This window comes from Leucoraja erinacea, chromosome 5 (genome assembly GCF_028641065.1).
Source record: "Leucoraja erinacea ecotype New England chromosome 5, Leri_hhj_1, whole genome shotgun sequence".
NCBI lineage: Eukaryota > Metazoa > Chordata > Chondrichthyes > Rajiformes > Rajidae > Leucoraja > Leucoraja erinaceus.
The window spans coordinates 95,232,285-95,251,303 of record NC_073381.1 but is presented as its reverse complement, the minus strand read 5'-3'; the positions used below and the strand labels follow the sequence as shown (position 1 = coordinate 95,251,303).

The following is a 19,019-nucleotide window of genomic DNA, read 5'->3' as shown; positions in this document are numbered from 1 at the left end:
GAAGCTGCTGCCGACAATTATTAAAGAAGTAATAACAGCGCATTGGGATAACAGTAAAAGGATTGGTCCAAGTCAGCATGGATTCATGAAGGGGAAATGCTGCTTGACTAATCTTCTGGAATTTTTTGAGGAAGTGACAAGTAAAATGGATGAAGGAGAGCCAGTGGATGTAGTGTATCTGGACTTCCAGAAAGCCTTTGATAAAGTCCCACACAGGAGATTAGTGGGCAAAATTAGAGCGCATAGTATTGGGGGTAGGGTATTGACATGGATAGAGAATTGGTTAGCAGACAGGAAACAAAGAGTAGGAATAAACGGGTTCCTGTCAGAATGGCATGCAGTGGCAAGTGGAGTGCCGCAAGGCTCGGTGCTGGGACCGCAACTATTTACAGTATATATTAATGATTTAGATGATGGAATTAAAAGTAACACCAGCAAATTTGCAGATGACACAAAGCTGGGTGGCAATGTGAACTGCGAAGAGAATGCTAGGTGGTTGCAGGGTGACTTGGACAGGTTGAGTGAGTGGGCAGATGCATGGCAGATGTAATATAATGTAGATAAATGTGAGGGTATCCACTTTGGCGGCAAAAACAAGGAGGCAGATTATTATCTCAATGGCGTTAGATTAGGAAAAAGGAAAGTGCAACGAGACCTGGGTGGCCTTGTACACCAGTCACTGAAAGTAAACATGCAGGTGCAGCAGGCAGTGAAGAAAGCTAATGGCATGTTGGCCTTCAAAACTGGAGGATTTGAGTATAGGAGTAAAGAGGTCCTTCTGCAGTTGTACTGGGCCCTGGTGAGACCACATCTGGAGTATTGTGTGCAGTTTTGAGGAAGGACATTCTTGCTATTGAGGTAGTGCAGTGTAGGTTCACGAGGTTAATCTCCGGGATGGCGGGACTGTAATACGAGGAAAGATTGAAAAGACTAGGCTTGTATTCACTGGAATTTAGTAGGATGAGAGGGGATCTTATAGAAACATATAAAATTATAAAAGGACTGGACAAGTTAGATGCAGGAAAAATGTTCCCAATGTTGGGAGAGTCCAGAACCAGGGGCCACAGTCTAAGAATAAAGGGGGGAGGCCATTTAAAACTGAGATGAGAAAAAAAAACAAAAAAAACACTTTTCTCCCAGAGTTGTGAATTTGCGGAATTCTCTGCCAGAAGGCAGTGGAGATGATATTCACTAGATGGATATAAAAGGGAGTTTGATAGAGCTCTAGGGGTTAGCATAATCAAGGGATATGGGGAAAGGCAGGCACAGGTTACTGATTGTAGATGATCAGCCATGATCACAATGAATGGCGGGCAGGCTCGAAGGGCCGAATGGCCTCCTCCTGCACCCATTTTCTATGTATGTATCCATGGATAAGTGCAGGGGATTGAGGAGCATTCTTAAGAAATGTCTGAAAGGCAAAAAAGTGGCATGAAATTGGTCTGGTGGATAATATTAAAGACATTTGTGAAGAATATTCCATTATGTGACAGATGTTTTAAATACAGATGGTGAAAAGTCCATTGGCATGTCAGGAGGTAAATTATGTGCCTCAGAATACCTAGCTTGTGAGCTGCACAATATTTACATGACAAATTCATTACTCTTCTAATCAATAGTGAGTCTCCAGATGTTGAAGGTCATTTATTAAGGCATTGTAACAACTTATGGGGAAATATGCATTAGGGGAATTTTAAAAAACTGCAAACATTGGAAATCTGAAATTTAAACACAGCTATAAGGCAGTAGTGTGGTTCGTGGGTCTCAAAAGGAAGCACGAAGTCCAATGTTTTGAGAGGCACCTTTAATTATGTTCCTCCCGGTGTATGGAAGACGGCCAGCGCGTTGACGTCATAAGAGCACGTCGGCCTCAGCGCGACCCTGTCGCTGCTGACGGCCAGCGCGCTGACGACGTCATCAGGGCGCGCCATCCACAGCGCATCGGCGCGCCTCCCGAAGGCCCTGAGGTCAGCAAAGGAGGCGTCTGAGAGATGCAGACGAATGTAGGCCGGCAGCAGATGCAGGTATGTATATTCGAATAGCAGGCACGGCGTGTGTCATGGATAGAGAATTGGTTGGCAGACAGGAAACAAAGAGTAGGAATAAACGGGTCCCTGTCAGAATGGCAGGCAGTGGCAAGTGGAGTGCCGCAAGGCTCGGTGCTGGGACCGCAACTATTTACAATATATATTAATGATTTAGATGACGGAATTAAAAGTAACACGAGCAAATTTGCAGATGACACAAAGCTGGGTGGCAATGTGAACTGTGAAGAGAATGCTAGGTGGTTTCAGGGTGACTTGGACAGGTTGAGTGAGTGGGCAGATGCATGGCAGATGTAATATAATGTAGATAAATGTGAGGTTATCCACATTGGCGGCAAAAATAAGAAGGCAGATTATTGTCTCAATGGCGTTAGATTAGGAAAAAGGAAAGTGCAACGAGACCTGGGTGGCCTTGTACACCAGTCACTGAAAGTAAACATGCAGGTGCAGCAGGCAGTGAAGAAAGCTAATGGCATGTTGGCCTTCAAAACTAGAGGATTTGAGTATAGGAGTAACGAGGTCCTTCTGCAGTTGTACAGGGCCCTGGTGAGACCACATCTGGAGTATTGTGTGCAGTTTTGAGGAAGGACATTCTTGCTATTGAGGGAGTGCAGTGTAGGTTCACGAGGTTAATCTCCGGGATGGCGGGACTGTAATATGAGGAAATAAATAAACATACCTGGAATATTGCCTAAAATGTATCAAATCAGTCTATTTATCAAATCAAGTTTTTTTTCATGAACACAAAAACAGTTTGTGTTCATCAAAATTTCATTTATGGTGATCAAGCCAAATACTTACTAAACTCTAGTTTGAATTAAATTATGTTGTAATAATTAATTAAGGATATTACCTCATTATACTTAACAATTTCTTCCAGAGTCAGCGTATGATCTTCTGGTAGTTCGATAATAATTTTTGATGCTATTTCATTCAATGTACTGTCTATTTGCATCTCCACCAAATCTTCTAGCTGAAAACAATAAATGTCAGTTTTATTATTTTATCAAACCATTGATTGTTCATCAATATGCTTGGTTGGAAAAGAAACAAAATAAACCAAATGGTACAAGGCAGGGGTCGGCAACCTAGGCTCACAGGCCGGATCCGGCCCATAACCCAAAATCATCCGGCCCGCAGGCGTAACACAAAACACACACACACACACTTATCCGAGAGTAGTTCTCACACACACACACACACACAGCCGATTCATATCACAACGCCTATCGACCCACTCTCTCTCTCCGTCCGTACCCTCCCACCCCCTCTTCCATGCTCCCGACCACCCAGAGTGAAAGCGCCCCCACATGTGTGAAACTGCAGCGGGCTGAGAGCAGCTTCGGCGAGGCGGTGCTGGAGCGATTTTCTCGGGAGCCCAGCGGCGGACGGGCGGACTGGGCTGGGCGAATGTGAAGCATCAGCGGGGTCGGTGAGGAATTCCGCTCCGGCCACAGTGTTGCACTTTAGTTATAATATGTCACGAGGGTTATTGGTTTTTTGTTACATTTTTGTTATGATTTTTTCAAACTATCATTAATTATTTATTAACTATGGTGATAGATGTGGCCCGCCATCTGCTCACAGACATGGGTCCTGGCTCCTATGCAGAACAAGGTTGCCCACCCCTGGTATAAGGGTTGCATAAACAGGGAATTGGTTGTGCATTAAAGTTTGGCAAAATACATTGAGAATAACTGCAAATTGATCTCAGGCTGACATAATTGAACCAAGAATACAAAATGAAAATCTAATTACTGCCCGAGCCTAGTTGGAGCGCAATGCACAATTCTGAGCAGGAGGTACATTGTGGTCTCAGGTATAGTAAAGAGGAAATGGAATAGATTGCTTTAAGGATGTGAAAAGTTAATTTATGTGGAAATATCAAAGAAGCTGAAATTATTCTCTTTAGAGGAAACAAAAAGATGAGGATATTTTAACAGAAGTATTTAACACAAATTATTTTCATGTGGTAAATGAGGAATATTCTCTCTCAAGGCAGTGGAGCTGATAACCATTGAACTTTAAGGTGATTAGCAACAAAACCACAGCTAAAGTGCAAAATGTTTGTAATGTGAATGAATGGTTTTGGTATATTATTGTTGCATCTACCAAGAAACAGTTAAAAAACTCATTTTGTGTGCTATCCAGTACGTAAGTATATCAGGTCCTGCAAAAGAGGAATTAAACAGAGTGTATAGTGTTACAGCTACCGAGAAAGTGCAGGTAAAAAAGTGCGAAACTGCAATGAGGTAGATTGGAAGAAAGTAATTTATCACTAAGCTATTGTACACGAGAGAATCAGATATCAATGGGTTGGCTGTTTTGCCTGAATTGATGGATGGTAATGTGCTTCCAAGGCTATTGTATTTCTACTTCCCGATGGGCCTCTAAGGAGTTAGCAGACATGTGGCACATCAAAGGCATCAAAAAGCGACTAGTCCTTAATTGCAGCCCGTTGGCTGCTTATTTTTTGTCTATGTTTTTAGTATGGTTAATGGGGTAGTGTGGGGGGGGGGGGGGGGGGTGGGGTGGGGAGGAGGCTGGTTTGCACGGGAGACCCGACCTTGGACAGTCCGTTGTCGTATCCATGAGGAGCGGCCTCGGAAGACCGGGGGCTTACCTCTATACCATGGGCGTCTTGTTAGCATAGCGGGTAACGTGGTGGAGCCCTGTTAGCCCGACCTCAAGAGGCTGCAACTGCTCGAAATCCAAGGCTCCCGCAAACACCGCCCGATCCGAAGAGCTCCTGGAGCGGGGCCTTACAGCACCGCCCCGCGCGGCTTGGAATGGCTCCTTGCATCACCCGGCGTGGCTTTAATGGCCGCGACAATCGCCAGTGCCATCACCTTTGTCTGCCCTGCTTGGTCTCGCCTCAAAAATCTCAAAATTTGTCAAGGCAGGATCTCCCGCTAACAAAAATATACTGACTTTGGCCTATTTGATCATATGCGTCTAAGTACCCCAAAACTTCATCCTTAATAATGGATTCTAAAATGTTACCAACCACAGAAGACAGACTATGTTATGTTACATATTAAGACTGGCCTATAATTTCCTGTCTTTTGCTTCACTCCCTTCTTAAACAGTGAAGTTACATTTGTGATTTTCCAGACCTCTGCAACCATTAGTGACCCTGGCGAATCTTGAAAGATCACTTCTAAATCTCTACAGCCACCTTCTTCAGAACCCTGGCGTGTAGTCCATTTTGACCAGGTGACATCCACCTTCAGACCTTTCAGTTTCCCAAGCACCTACTCCTCAGTAATAGCGACTGCACTCGCTTCTCCTCCCTGACTCTCTGGCATATTCCACTGTGATGACTGATGCAAATAACATATTCAGTTCATCCACCATTTCTTGGTTCGGCATTGCTACTTCTCCAGCATAATTTCCCAGCGGTCCAATGACAACTCTTGCTTCTTTTTCACTCTATATATGTGTAAAAGCTTTTGGTATCCTTTTTAAAAATATATATTATTGGCTAGCCTACCTTCATCTATCATCTTTTCTCCCCTTATTACTTTATTAGATGCCTTCTGATGGTTTTAAAACCTCCCCAACCCTCAAGTTGTCCACTAATATTTGCCATGTTATATGCCATTTCATTTGCTTTAATAATGCCTTTGACTTCCTTTTGTCAGCCATGGTGGCTTCATTCCCCCTTGGTATGTTTCCTCCTCTTTGGGATGAAAAGATCCTGCATCCAGAAACTCCTGCCATTGCTGCTCCACTGACTTTCGTGCTAGGGTCCCCTTCCAATCAACTACAGACAGTTCATCCCTCATGCATCTGTATTTTTACTTAACATTAATAAATCTGAAACATCTCTCCCTCTCAAACAATCCCAGGCTCGTCCAGGGGTGTGAGAATGTCATTGATAGGAGTTATAGAGAAGGTACAGGAAAGGTAGTAGGCGGGGAGAGCAGGGAACGGCTGGCGTAATTCCCCTCCAAAATAGGTATATCTTTTTGGTCAGTGTTGAGGGGATGAACAGTCACTACACTAGTCCCACCTGCCTGCTCTCCAGCAGCCGTCAGGTCTTTCATACAGCAGAGAAAGTTAGACTCCATAGTGAAAGGAATGTATAGGAAAGAACTGCAGATGCTAGTTTAAACTGAAGGTAGACGCAAAAAGCTGGAGTAACTCAACGGGTCAGACAGCATATCTGGAGGAAAGGAATAGGCGACGTTTTGGGTCAAGACCCTTCTTCAGATAGGAAGTCCGTTAGTTAGGGGGACAGACAGGAGATTCTGTGGCAGTAAACAAGACTCCAGGATTGTATTACTGGACGCCAGCATGTCACAAATTGTCTGCAGAACATTCTCAAGGGGGATGGGGAGTAGCAAGAAGCTGTTGCGCACATTTGCACAAATAATATGTAGAAAGAAGAATGAGGTCTTGCAGAGTTATTAGGGGGAGTTAGGAATATGGTGAAGCTGATGGGTTGAAGAGCATTTATTTCAATGCCAGGAGAATCAGTGCTTGGGACTAGGATATTATGGCCATGAAGGAGACTTGGTTGCGAGGGGGGTACGACAAGCAGCTGAATATTCCAGGGTTTTCATGTTTCAGATGTGATCGAGAGGGAGGATTTGCGTTGCTGATGAGGGGATCAGATCCATAGCTCCCTGAAAGGGGCAAGACAAGAAGATAGAATGGTAAATAAGGTGTACACCATCTACTTGACTTTATTGGTCGGGGCATGAAGAGTCAGGAGGTTATGACGCAGTTTTATCGGGCTTTGGTTCGGCCACATTTGGAGTATTGCGTACAGTTCTGGTCGCCACATTACAGGAAGGATGTGGATGTTTTGGAGAGGACGAAGAGGTTTATCACAATGCTGCCTGGATTATGGGGTATTAGCTATAAAGACAGATTGCACAAACCCAGTAGGTCATTCCTTCTTCTCCTCCCTCTTATTGGGCAGAAGATTCAGAAGCTTGAAAGCATGCACAACCAGACTCACACAGCTTCTTCCCCTCTGTTATCAGGCTTCTGGAGGGTCTCTCATAGCTTGGGTACAGTCCGATTACCCTTGACCTCATTGCAAACATTGGACTTTGACTCTGGCACTGTTGCGTTACAATGCTGAAACCAATATTCTTCACTCTGCACCTTTACCTTAGCTCTACCTATTGTATTTAGAATCGTAGTCATAGAGTGATACAGTGTGGAAACAGGCCCTTCGGCCCAACATGCCCATACCGACCAACAATGTCCCAGCTACACTAGTCCCACCTGCCTGCGTTTGGCCCGTATCCTTCCAAACCTGTCCCATCCATGTACCTGTCTAACTGTTTCTTAAATGTTGGGATATTCCCAGCCTCAACTACCTCCTCTGGTGGTTTGTACTATACACCCACCACCCTCTGTGTGAAAAAGTTACCCCTCAGATTCCCATTAAATATTTTTTCATTCACCTTAAACCCATGTCCTCTATCCTCTATTCGTCCACTCTGGGCAAGAGACTCTGTGACAACTGCAACATGACCTCCCAACTTCTATACTCAATATTCTGACTGATGAAGGCCAATGTGCCAAATGCCTTTCTGACCACCTTATGTGCCTGCGACACCACCTTCAAGGAACTGTGCACCTGCACTCCAAGATCCCTCTGATCTACAACACTACCCAGAGCCCTACCATTCACTGTGTAGGCCCTGGCCATGTTAGACTTCCCAAAATGCAACACCTCGTACTTCTCTGTATTAAATTCCATCAACCATTCTTCAGCCCACCTGGCCAACCGAATCCAGATCCTGCTGCAACTTTTCACAACCATCTTCACTATCTGCAAAATCACAAACTTTTGTATCATCTGCAAACTTGCTAATCTTGCCCTGTATGTTCTCCTCTAATCATTGTTATAGATAACAAACAGTAACAGGCCCAGCACCGAATCCCGAGGCACACCACTAGTCACAGGCCTCCAGTCCAAGAACCAACCTTCCACCATCACCCTCTGCTTCCTTCCATGAAGCCAATCACTTGAGTTTGGCTTTATTGTATTTATGTAAAGTGTTACCTGATTTGATTGGATGGCATGCTAAAATATCCTTGGAAAAATGCAACATCACCTGAGAATCTCTGGCCCATGACCACACAAAGTAGAGAAGGAGCATTGGGGATGAATTGGAGAAAATGGAAAAAGGGTGTCCATGGTGAAACAACTGTTTACTGTAGGTGTATGGAACAAGCTGCCAGAGGAGGTAGTTGAGGCTGGGACTATGCCAACATTTAAGAAACAGTCAGACAGGTACATGGATAGGACAAGTTTAGAGGGATATGGACCAAAATCGGGCAGGTGGGGCCAGTATAGCTGGGACATGTTGGCCAGAGTGGGCAAGTTGGTCCGGGGAGCTGTTTCCACACTGTATGACTTTATGACTAACCAAATGCAGATTGTATTTCTTCTGACTTTCCATGGATCCTTCTGAAATGTGTCGTCACTGATTACCGAAATGAAATACAATATTATCCACTACTGTTATTTAACTAATTTAAGTTTGAGAGAAACCTACTTACTGTCGCTAATAGTGTAAGCAAATCATCTATAGCCTCATCAATATCAGAGAAGAATGTTTGGAGTGTTATGGATGACCAGTTCAGAAAAGTGACACCATGTCTCAGAACAAACTCAATCTAAAAGAAAGAAACAGTGGAGATTGAATATGAAAATATGAAAAGTTCTTAACCTGGTTTACTACTATTTTATCACATAATATGCACACTACACATTAAACTTTGCCCAAACATAACATCTAAAGCAAAATATTAAAGATAGCAATTAGAACAGGAAAAGCTCAAAATACTCAGTGTCAAGTCGCATCTTGCCACCATTCACTCTATCTACACCACGCTGCCTTCCAAAGACTTTTCCCATCCTGATTATTCTTTCTTCTCCCCGTTATATATATATTCTGTGGGACCCGTTGGGACCCAGCATCACACAGGAGGGCTGGTCACCCAATGCAATATTCCACCTCTCCACCAATTCCAATATTGCTGGCCAGTGGGAGGGGGGGGGGGGGGGCTTTCTGTAGTGCTAGTATGGGTGTTGTGGGCTGAAGGGACTGGTTTCCAGAGGCCTAGTATGGACATTGTGGGCCGAATGGATTCTTGGGCTGGCGGCTCAGTCACTCAAGCCTGGTGTGCTGGCAGCTCACTCACTCAAGGCTGGTGGGCTGGCAGTTGACTCATGGCTATTCCATGAAATGCCTCTTCAAGCAGGGTGCAAGGCCACCAAATTCAACTGCAGTTTCATACCATCAAAAGGCCACCAAATTCAAGCAGGGTGCAAGGCCACCAAATTCAAATGCAGTTTCATATAATTTGGTGCAAGGCAACTAAAGACAGAGAGTCATGGCCTCTCCTTCCCCGTTGCTCCCCCATCTTGCAGAGAACTGAGGCACCTCCACACTTCCGAGTTTTATAGTCACTCCGAAAGGGGTGTGGCCTTCAGGAGAGAGAATCGCAACATTTTTAAAACATTAATGAGTCTTTTATTTTTCATCGATGGGAAAAATCCTCTTGTCCTGACCAGCGGAGAGGGACTCGGAGTAAGATGGCCAAAAATCACAGCCATATGTGGCAGCGTTTTTTCTAAAATCAATATACAGTTTAACATGAAGTGGTCAAGATTAGACTTTTAGTAATGTAGATTGTCTGATTTGATTTATAGCATGTAAAACAAAGCTTTTCACTGTACCTCAGTACACCAATAATAGACCCAAACCTAACATCATTGATTAAACTAGTGCTGAATCTTCCAATCTCAATGAAATATAAACTAGATTTGTAGCTGAACTCTTCAATTGTAGTATGGGTCACATCTATCAATGAATATAAAATGAATGTTGTCACTTTAATAACATTTATTTTGATTTACTAAAAGTTGAAGATTAATTGAAAACATAAACATATAAAATGAACTGCATACCATACATTTTAATTCTGTGATAAAACGATCCCCTCACATATAAAAATAACTCCACTGTTGGTCCATTATACAGTATTATGGTCATGATGAGTAACTAACAGGCAGTAACAGATTCTGTCAGACGAAGTATACAATTCTTTGCTACCTTCCGTACCTAAGAACTAAAAAAAAATATATATAGAAACAAAGAAAAATAGGTGGAGGAGTAGGCCATTCAGCCCTTCGAGCCAGACCGCCATACAATATGATCATGGCTGATCATTTTTCTATGTTTCTATGTAATCTGATTATATAGTTTACCTCTAATTTACCACTCACCTTTCTGATTTTAGGTGCTATCAACATTACAAATTCGGAGGGGATTCCTTGGCACACCCTCTCAAATAAGTGCAGATAATGCTGAGTGTGGGAATAAACAAAAATAAAACTTTAAAAGTAAAAGCAGATGTATATCAAATAATCAATACTAATTAAGTTGAGTAGAATAATGATGCAGAATGTGTCACATAGCTACTAAATCCACTGACATTTGTGAATTTAAGTACCCAGAAAAATTAAAATGCAATAACCAAGTTATTTTGAAGATAAAGGCCTAAAATGTGGTTTGCACAATATGAAGCCATTTTGCAACTGTACCCTGCAGACCTGGTAGTGTGATAATAATATTTGGTTAAGGATACGCATGTGCTGCAGGAATGCAAAATGGATGGCAGAATCCATGTATGCAGATGAGAGTTTGGCATTTCGTGTTGACCTCCTTTGTCTAATTGCCAAAATCCCTTTCTCCAAGATTCTTTAAAGTTCAATTTGTTTGCCCGGAGAGAGTACTTTTGCCGCTTTAACTCAAATAACCTAGCTCTAAGAATGGGCAGGAAGAAACTGCAGAAAGCTGGTTTACACCAAAGATAGACACAAAATGCTGGAGTAACTCAGCGGGACAGGCAGCATCTCTGGAGGAATGGGTGATGTTTTGATCTTCAGTCTTTCGACCCAAGAACAGCATCTCATATTTTGCTTGGGCAATTTACAGCCCAATGGTATGAATATTGATTTATTTAACTTCAAGTAACCCCGGCATTCCCTCTCTCTTCATCTGTCCCCCGCCCAAGTTGCACCAGCTTCTCGTTTTCACCCAACAAACAGCTAACAATGGCCTGTTTCCTTTATCATCGTTACTTTCTGGCATACCTTTCATTCATTGTTCTATATCTCTCTACATCATCCTTTATATCTCTCGTTTCCCTTTCCCGTAACTTTCCGTCTAAAGAAGGGTCTCGACCCAAAACGTCACCCATTCTTTCACTCCAGAGATGCTGCCTGTTCCACTAAGTTACTCCATCATTTTGTGTCTATCTTCGGTTTAAACCAGCACCTGTAGTTCCTTCCTATACCAAGAATGGGTGGTCTGTCTTTCAGAATAAAAAGCTATTGATAATAGCAAACAAAACAATGCGAAAAAGGAGAAACCACCAGATGAGGGAGATCTGGAAGATCATCAAATAAGGCACCATTCTGATGATTCCATTCAGGCAGCATTTCACCTTTTCCAATTTGATTTTCCAAAGCAACTGTCCTAAGATAGTTATTTCCTTCCATATTTATGCCATATTTATTTCAGTAACAGTTAACATTGATTGAATCTCTCAGTTTGGAAAGCAATGTGCTGTCCAAGAAATTATTATGATTTTCTACAGTGGAGAAATATAAAGCAGATTAAGATCTCAAGATTATGCCCTTATTATCTGGCTTTACATGTCAGGATGTCACAGCCTTACTTGCTTGCTACAACCATGCTGACATTTGCTGTAATCCAGAGATTTTACTCTTTTAATGTAGAATGGTTAGCAACCACCTGAGAGAATATATTCAATAATCATGCATCTTCTATTCTCTGTCAGTCCTTTATCCCAAACAAAATACCCAGTTAAAGGCAGTCCATGACAAGAGATATAACCCTCACTAAATGTAACATATAATCCCAATCCAGAGCCCGCCCACAGCTTCACAGTAATAGCTGAAAAGAGAGTAATAAAACCACATGGGTCATCTCACAAATGTTCAGCATGATCTTGCTGCTACAAATGTTATACTGGAGCAATTATTCTAAATACCAGATTAAGTAGAAGTAAGGAACTGTGAATGCTGGTTTACAAAAAAAAGAAGCAAAGTGCTGAAGTAACTCAGCAGGTCAGGTAGCATCTCTGGAGAACATGGATGGGCTCACCTGTTTTTCTCTCTCTGGCCTTTTGTCCAACCATGTACCGATCAGAAGCCTCCCTCGCCCGTGTTCACCTATTACCTGCCACGCTTTCAACCGCCGTTCCTCTCTTCCAGTTTCTTTTCCTGCTCTCCCCCCCCCCAGGTTGAAGAAAGAAGGGACCCGACGCAAAACGTCACCTATCCATGTTCTCCGGGGGTGCTGCCTAACCCACTAAATTGCGCCAGCGCTTTGTGTCGTCTGATTAAATAAGTCTACTTCAAGTTCCATGAGTCCCTAAAGAGGAAAAAACCTTAAACCATCACTTAGATCACGCTACATACAGCAAATAGAAGCAGGAACTAGAAGAGAAAAGCATGGTCTCCGGGTTCCTGTTCTGCCAGAGCTCTCAAAGACAGATTCATAAAGGATTGGTTCAATCCTCACACTCATGAACACCGCCGTACCAATCTTTATGTTTCTCCACTCCAGACTAACTAGTTATATGCTTGATTAATTTAAAAAAAGACCAATATCCATCCAAATATCAGATCCAGATTCATGTTTTTCTCATGGCCACAACTTGGGAAATGGAAAAAAGACTATTAAACTAAAGAGTAATTTAAATGCAAGTTCAAGCTTATTGTCAAATGCCAGACGTACAAATAAAATAGCTTGCACAGCAAGCAGCACATAGACTCAGACAAAAACAAAAAAAAACACAAATTGTGCATAATTATACATAAGATTCTCAAGGAAAGAAGAGTGCAAAAAAAGCAGTGCTGAACTACCTCATTGGTGACCCTCGGACTATCTTTGATCAGACTTTGCTGACTTTACACCTTGCACTAAACGTTATTCTCTTATCATGTATCTATACACTGTAAATGGCTGGCTTATAATCATGTATTGTCTTTCTACTGACTGGTTAGCACGCAACAAAAGCTTTTCACTGTACCCCTTGGTACACATGGCAATAAACTAAACTGAATTGAAACTGAACTGACAAAGAAACATTAGTGCCAACATAGAATTAGAAAAAAACGTCCAGAGTAGTGCAAGAGGTGGGCCATGTTGTTGAGGTAGGGTTAAGGTTGTGTAGGTTAGTTCAAGGACTTGATCGTTTGAAATCTGGCCGTAATAGATTTGATGGTAGACTTCAGCAAGTTGAGTGCAGCAGCCAGGATCAACTTCTGAAGAGTAACAGGAAAGACACTAGTTTAATATAATCCTTAGAGACAGCCACAAGGACCTCTCTCCCAGCCATGACCACTCTTCCAAGCAGTGCCTCAGTATTCCTTCAGCTCTGCAGGAATTATTCAAAATCATGTATAAAATCATGAGAGGAATAGATAGGGTAGATGCACATAGTCTCTTGCCAAGAGTAGGGGAATCGAGGACCAGAGGACGTAGATTTAAGGTGAAGGGGAAAAGATTTAATAGGAATCTGAGGGGCAACTTTTTCACACAACGTGTGGTGGGTGTATGGAACAAGCTGCCAGAGGAGGTAGTTGACGCTGGGGCTACCCCAACATTTAAGAAACAGTTAGACAGGTACATGGATAGGACAGGTTTAGAGGGATATGGGACCAAACGCAGGCAGGTGGAAATGGTGTAGCTGGGACATTGTTGGCCGGTGTTGGCAAATTGGGCTGAAGAGCCTGTTTCCACACTGTATCACTCTATGACTAAAATATTTCCAATCATCAAACTGGCAGCCACCAAAGTACTTGTGGCATGAGTTTGCCAAAATATACATAATCATTGTAGTTCCACTGAAATAAAAACAGAAAATACTCTGTGAAAAGATGCAGATAGTTTGAGCGATTGGACAAACACCTGGGAGTTTGATGTGGGGAAGTGTGAGGTGATCAGTAAGATGAAATGAAAAGGTGGATTAATAGCTAAATGGAGAGAGGCAGCAGATGAGTTAGGTTCAGAGGAATCTAGGTATTCTAGTGCATGAATCACAAAATGTTAGCAGGCAGGTCTAGCAATAGTGAAGAAGGTAAACAGCAGGTCTCCTTCATGACAACGAGTTTAGAGCTTAAGAATAGGAAGTTTTGTTACTTTGTGCTGGGAAGTGAGGCCACACATGTAAAACTATGTCCAGCTTTGGGCCTGTTAACTTTAACAAGGATATACCCTGTGGTTGCATTGCCAGAAATCCATAAGAGATTCACCAGGCTAATTCCAGGTATAGGGGGATGTTCTATTAAGAGGCATTGGACAGTTTCAGTTGGTATTGCAGTTTAGAAGAATGAAGGGGGACTTATTCAAACATATAAGATCTTAAAGGCATTGACATTTCTTCACCATTGGAATAGTTAGTGAATGTTGTTTACCTGGATTTTCAGAAGGCCTTTGATAAGGTACAAGGCTGCTACAGAAGATGAGAACCCATGGTAGTAGAGGGAAGATACCAGCATGGATAGTAGGTTGTTTGGATGGCAGAAGACAAAGAGTGGCAATAAACTGTGCTTTTTTTCTGGTAGCCGCCAGTGACTAGTTTAGTTCTGCTGGGGCTGCTACACTTCACGTTGTATATTAATGATTTGAATGAGGAATTGAAGGCTTTGTGGTCAAGCTTGCAGTTGATACAAAGATAGATAGAGGGGCAAGTAATGTAGGGAAAGCAGGGACTCTCCCCAGAAGGACTTGTACAGGTTGGTAGAACGGGCAAAGAAGTGGCAGATGGAATACCATGTAGTAAAGTGTGGAGTGATGCATTTTGGTAGCTGGCATAGAAAAAAACGGACATAGGAATATTTTAACTAAATGGGGAGATAATTGTACTCTCCGAAAAGGATATGGGGGGTGGGGTTTGAAATAGACTTTACAAAATAGAATGCTGGTGCAAGTTGAATTGCGGGATAGTAAGGAAGGTCGTAGCCTCAAGGTAAACGGGTTCCAAAAGGAATGGGATTATGGGGGTGAATCTGAAGGCAAGAAGGTCTAGTCAGGTTTTTGACAGATGGGGGGTGTCAGAGTAAAAGGCAGATAGATCATCCCATGATTGAACGGCAGAATAGACTTGAATGGCTTAATTCGATTTTATGGCCTAATTCTGTAAGGGTCCTTATCACTTATGAAAGATGATGAACAAACTTGAATGGGAATGGCCTATAGCTCCTATCAAAATGAACAAGAGGGACATAGCTCAAAATAAGGGGTCATTTTGAAAACTGAGGTATGTAGACATTTCTTCTGTTGGAGGCTAATAAATCCCTAGAATTCTCCAAGCCCAAGAATGGTGGAAGACAGATCATTAGATATATTTAAACGGGAGAAATATAAATATTTGAAAGATCATGGAATTGAGGGATATGGGGAACTGACACAGAAGAGGCGTTAAGGCCAGCAAAGATCAGTCATGATCAAATTGAATGGCCGGTTAGGCTTGAGGAGCTTAGTGGCCTACTCCTTTTCATTGTGTCCTGTATTCTGAAACAGAAGATTAGGGAGCATCTGTGGAAAGAAAAACTTAAAATTTAGAATTAAAGACCCTTCATCAGAACCGGGAAAGTGAGAAAATAACTTCACGGCACCATATCATGCACATTCCCTCTATTCTCTCCTTGTCATCTCAGCAACATAAAACATACTTGTTTTCTCTCTTTTCCAGTTCTGAGGGATGGTCTTTGAACTGAAGAGTTAGCTCCTGGTGTGAGAAAAAAACATCCCAAATACCATAAATGCAGACGGGTTTTGCGAATACAAAACCCTTTTGTAAAGTCCAATTTCACAGAGTATAAATCCTAAAGACTGAAATTGAAATGACGTTGATGATAAACATTTGAAATTATAAACAGAAAATGCCAATAATTTAGGAAGCATCTCTGGGAAAAGAAATGTTTCAAATTGAAGATCCTTCACCCTTTCATTTTTAACAAAGGTTGCCCGAATATATCCAGCCTTTTCTGTTTCTTCCCTCACTTGGGAGTTTAATGAGTTAGGGAATTAGGTGAAGTAGGCCAGGAAGTTGCTGCCGTTGTATATTAAATAAATATCAGAATTGAATTAATTTACATTAAATTAAAATCAAGTGAAAACTGTGTAATTACCATTAGAAACATAGGAGCAAAGAAAATAGGTTCAGGAGTAGGCCATTTGGCCCTTCGAGCCAGCACCGCCATTCATTGTGATCATGGCTGATCATCCGCAATCAATAACCCATGCCTGCCTTTTCCCCCATATCCCTTGATTCCACTAGCCCCTAGAGATCTATCTAACTCTTAATTTAAAATTAATATCTTAATTCAGGAATTATCTAGACTACATAAAATGAAATTACAAATAGGTGGTATGAAGTTCTTGTTGACTGCGAAGAAGAGATTGGAGAGGAGATGAGAATATTGATCACAGCACCATGATAAAGCAGTCTGTTCAAGATGGAGAAATGAAAAGAAGTGTGATTTTTGGGTCCAGCGCATTGAGGAGGATATATACTATTCCCTACAACCATGTGCATGGGTCCCAAAGGTCATACTGCAGTGAGTATGGGCAAGGGCACTTCCTTGGGTTGGAAAGGAACTTGCTGTCCAAGGGGAAAATCCATTTGTTGAGTTCAACATGGTTATTAATAACATAGGCAGGACTAAGAAAAGAACCGAGAAAGAATGAGCAAATGTTATCTTAACGTTAATAACGTATATTCGTACTGAACCATATGCAAGTTCAGGGTTATCAGGATCAGAGAGTTGAATATGTGGCTAAAAGGTTATGATGGAAATTTTCAAAGCGCAGAAGAAATTATACAATGGACTCATTCACACTGAGAGATAAAATGTATAAATCCTATACTCACCATTTGCCAACAAAGTTCCTCTGTCAATTTGCCCCCTCTACAATTTTGGAAGTCACCTCTTAGTGACATTGATGTTGAAATTTATCATTGTTTTCAATTGTGACAGCAAAGCCTCAAAGATCATGGTCCATCAAACAGCGTGCCCTCTAATGCACCTCTCTGACTCATAGACTTGTAGCATACATCTCAAAGCACTGGAGAGATACCATCAATGCTATCTCTGTACAATCCACTCATAAAATAAACAACTTACATCATTTATTTTGCAAGGTCCATATCCCCAGTAATGAGATGTTAATTACATTTGTTCAGCTCCACTGCACAGATTACATTCGTTCACTGTCCAAGAGCTAATTGCAAAACATAAAATCAGTTCCAAATTCACTCGTAGCCAGATATTAACTGGCAGACAATAGTTCAAGGATGTCTCAAAGTATCATTGAAAAAAACTTTACAATCAATGCAGTTCTTTGGAATCTTGAACCTTTGATCGCTCAAAATGGAGAATGATTCAAGATGACACTAAGAATCCCAAGTCTATTCAGTGGAAGCAAAGTTCATCACCTCCCACACTATTATACCCCCCTTCCCAAACGTGACTAGATCTGCACATCCCACATGTGTAGAATATGCACCACAAAGCAAGAAGAAAGCAAATGGCATGTTGGCCTTCATAGCAAGAGGATTTGAGTATTGGGGCAAGGAGGTCCTACTACAGGGTGAGACCACAGCTGGAGTATTGTGTGCAGTTTTGAGGAAGGACATTATTGCTATTGAGGGAGTGCAGCGTAGGTTCATGAGGTTAATTCCCGGGATGGTGGGACAGATATACGATGAAAGAATGGATCGACTGAGCTTAATGGAATTTAGAAGGATGAGAGGGGATCTTATAGAAACATATAAAATTCTTAAGGGATTGGACAGGCTAGATGAAGAAAATGTTTCCCTGATGTTAGGGAAGTCCAGAACCATGGGTCACAGTTTAAGAATAAGGGGTAGGCCATGTAGGACCAAGATGACGAAAAACCTTTTCACCCAGAGAGTTGTAAATCTGTGGAATTCTCTGCAACAGGCAGTAGAGGCCAATTCACTGGATGTTTTCAAGAGAGTTAGATATTGCTCTTAGGGCTAAAGGAATCAAGGGATATGGGGAGAACGCAGGAACGGGGTACATTTTGGATGATCAGCCATGATCATATTGAATGGCGGTGCCTAGAATAGACAGTTGTGGTTAAAGAACGAGGCTGGGTTTATTCTCCCTGTAACATAGGGGCTGAGGGGTAACTTCATAGACAGTGAGAGACATAGATACGATAGATAGTCTTTTTCCCCAAGGTGGGAGAGTCTAGAACTAGAGGGCACAGGCTTAAGGTGAAAGGGAGGATCTGGGGGGCAAGTTATACCAAACAGAGAGTGGTGTACATGTGTAACACGTCACTGGAGGAAGGTACACAAAATTGCTGGAGAAACTCAGCGGGTGCAGCAGCATCTATGGAGCGAAGGAAATAGGCGACGTTTCGGGCCGAAACCCTTCTTCAGACTCTGGAGGAGTCACTGGAGGAGATGGTGGAGGCTGATACAATTACAGTATTTAGCTAGTATTCAGATAGGAATGGCATAAAGGAGTACAAGTTTAATGTGCACAAATGGCTTCAGGGTATAGGCATTGCAGTCTATGGATTAGATAGGCTGTAAGGGCTGAGAAACATAGAAAACATAGAAAATAGGTGCAAGAGTAGGCCAATCCGCCTTTCGAGCCAGCACCGCTATTCAATATGCACAGTCAAGAATGCATAAGGAATATAGTCAGGGTCTGTGTATGCATCTTTGCAGGGCATCGGTGTGGAGAATTGGTGTGGGGGAGGTGTTGTCACCTTTCCCCACTGGCTGTGGTCTATGGGTCAGAGCGTCAAGGAGCCAGTTGCAGAGTGGGCTGAATTCCTAGGTCCAAGAGATTGGAGGTGAGTTTGAAAGGGATTAAGATGTTGAATGCGAATAAATTGTCGATTAATAGGTGTCTAACGTAAG

The 19,019-nt window shown here is 42.3% G+C and overlaps 1 protein-coding gene across 1 annotated transcript in view; it reads right to left on the bottom strand.

Moving 5' to 3' along the window:
* The window catches only part of LOC129697689 (dynein axonemal heavy chain 8-like), a 474,747-nt gene that overhangs the window by 367,204 nt on the left and 88,524 nt on the right, over positions 1–19,019 (bottom strand). Inside the window, exons 16-18 of the mRNA XM_055636398.1 lie at positions 10,306–10,386; positions 8,574–8,690; positions 2,899–3,018 (exon numbers count right to left, since the gene is read on the bottom strand). Coding sequence (XP_055492373.1) covers positions 2,899–3,018; positions 8,574–8,690; positions 10,306–10,386 — 318 coding nt within the window. The remainder of the gene's footprint in view (positions 1–2,898; positions 3,019–8,573; positions 8,691–10,305; positions 10,387–19,019) is intronic.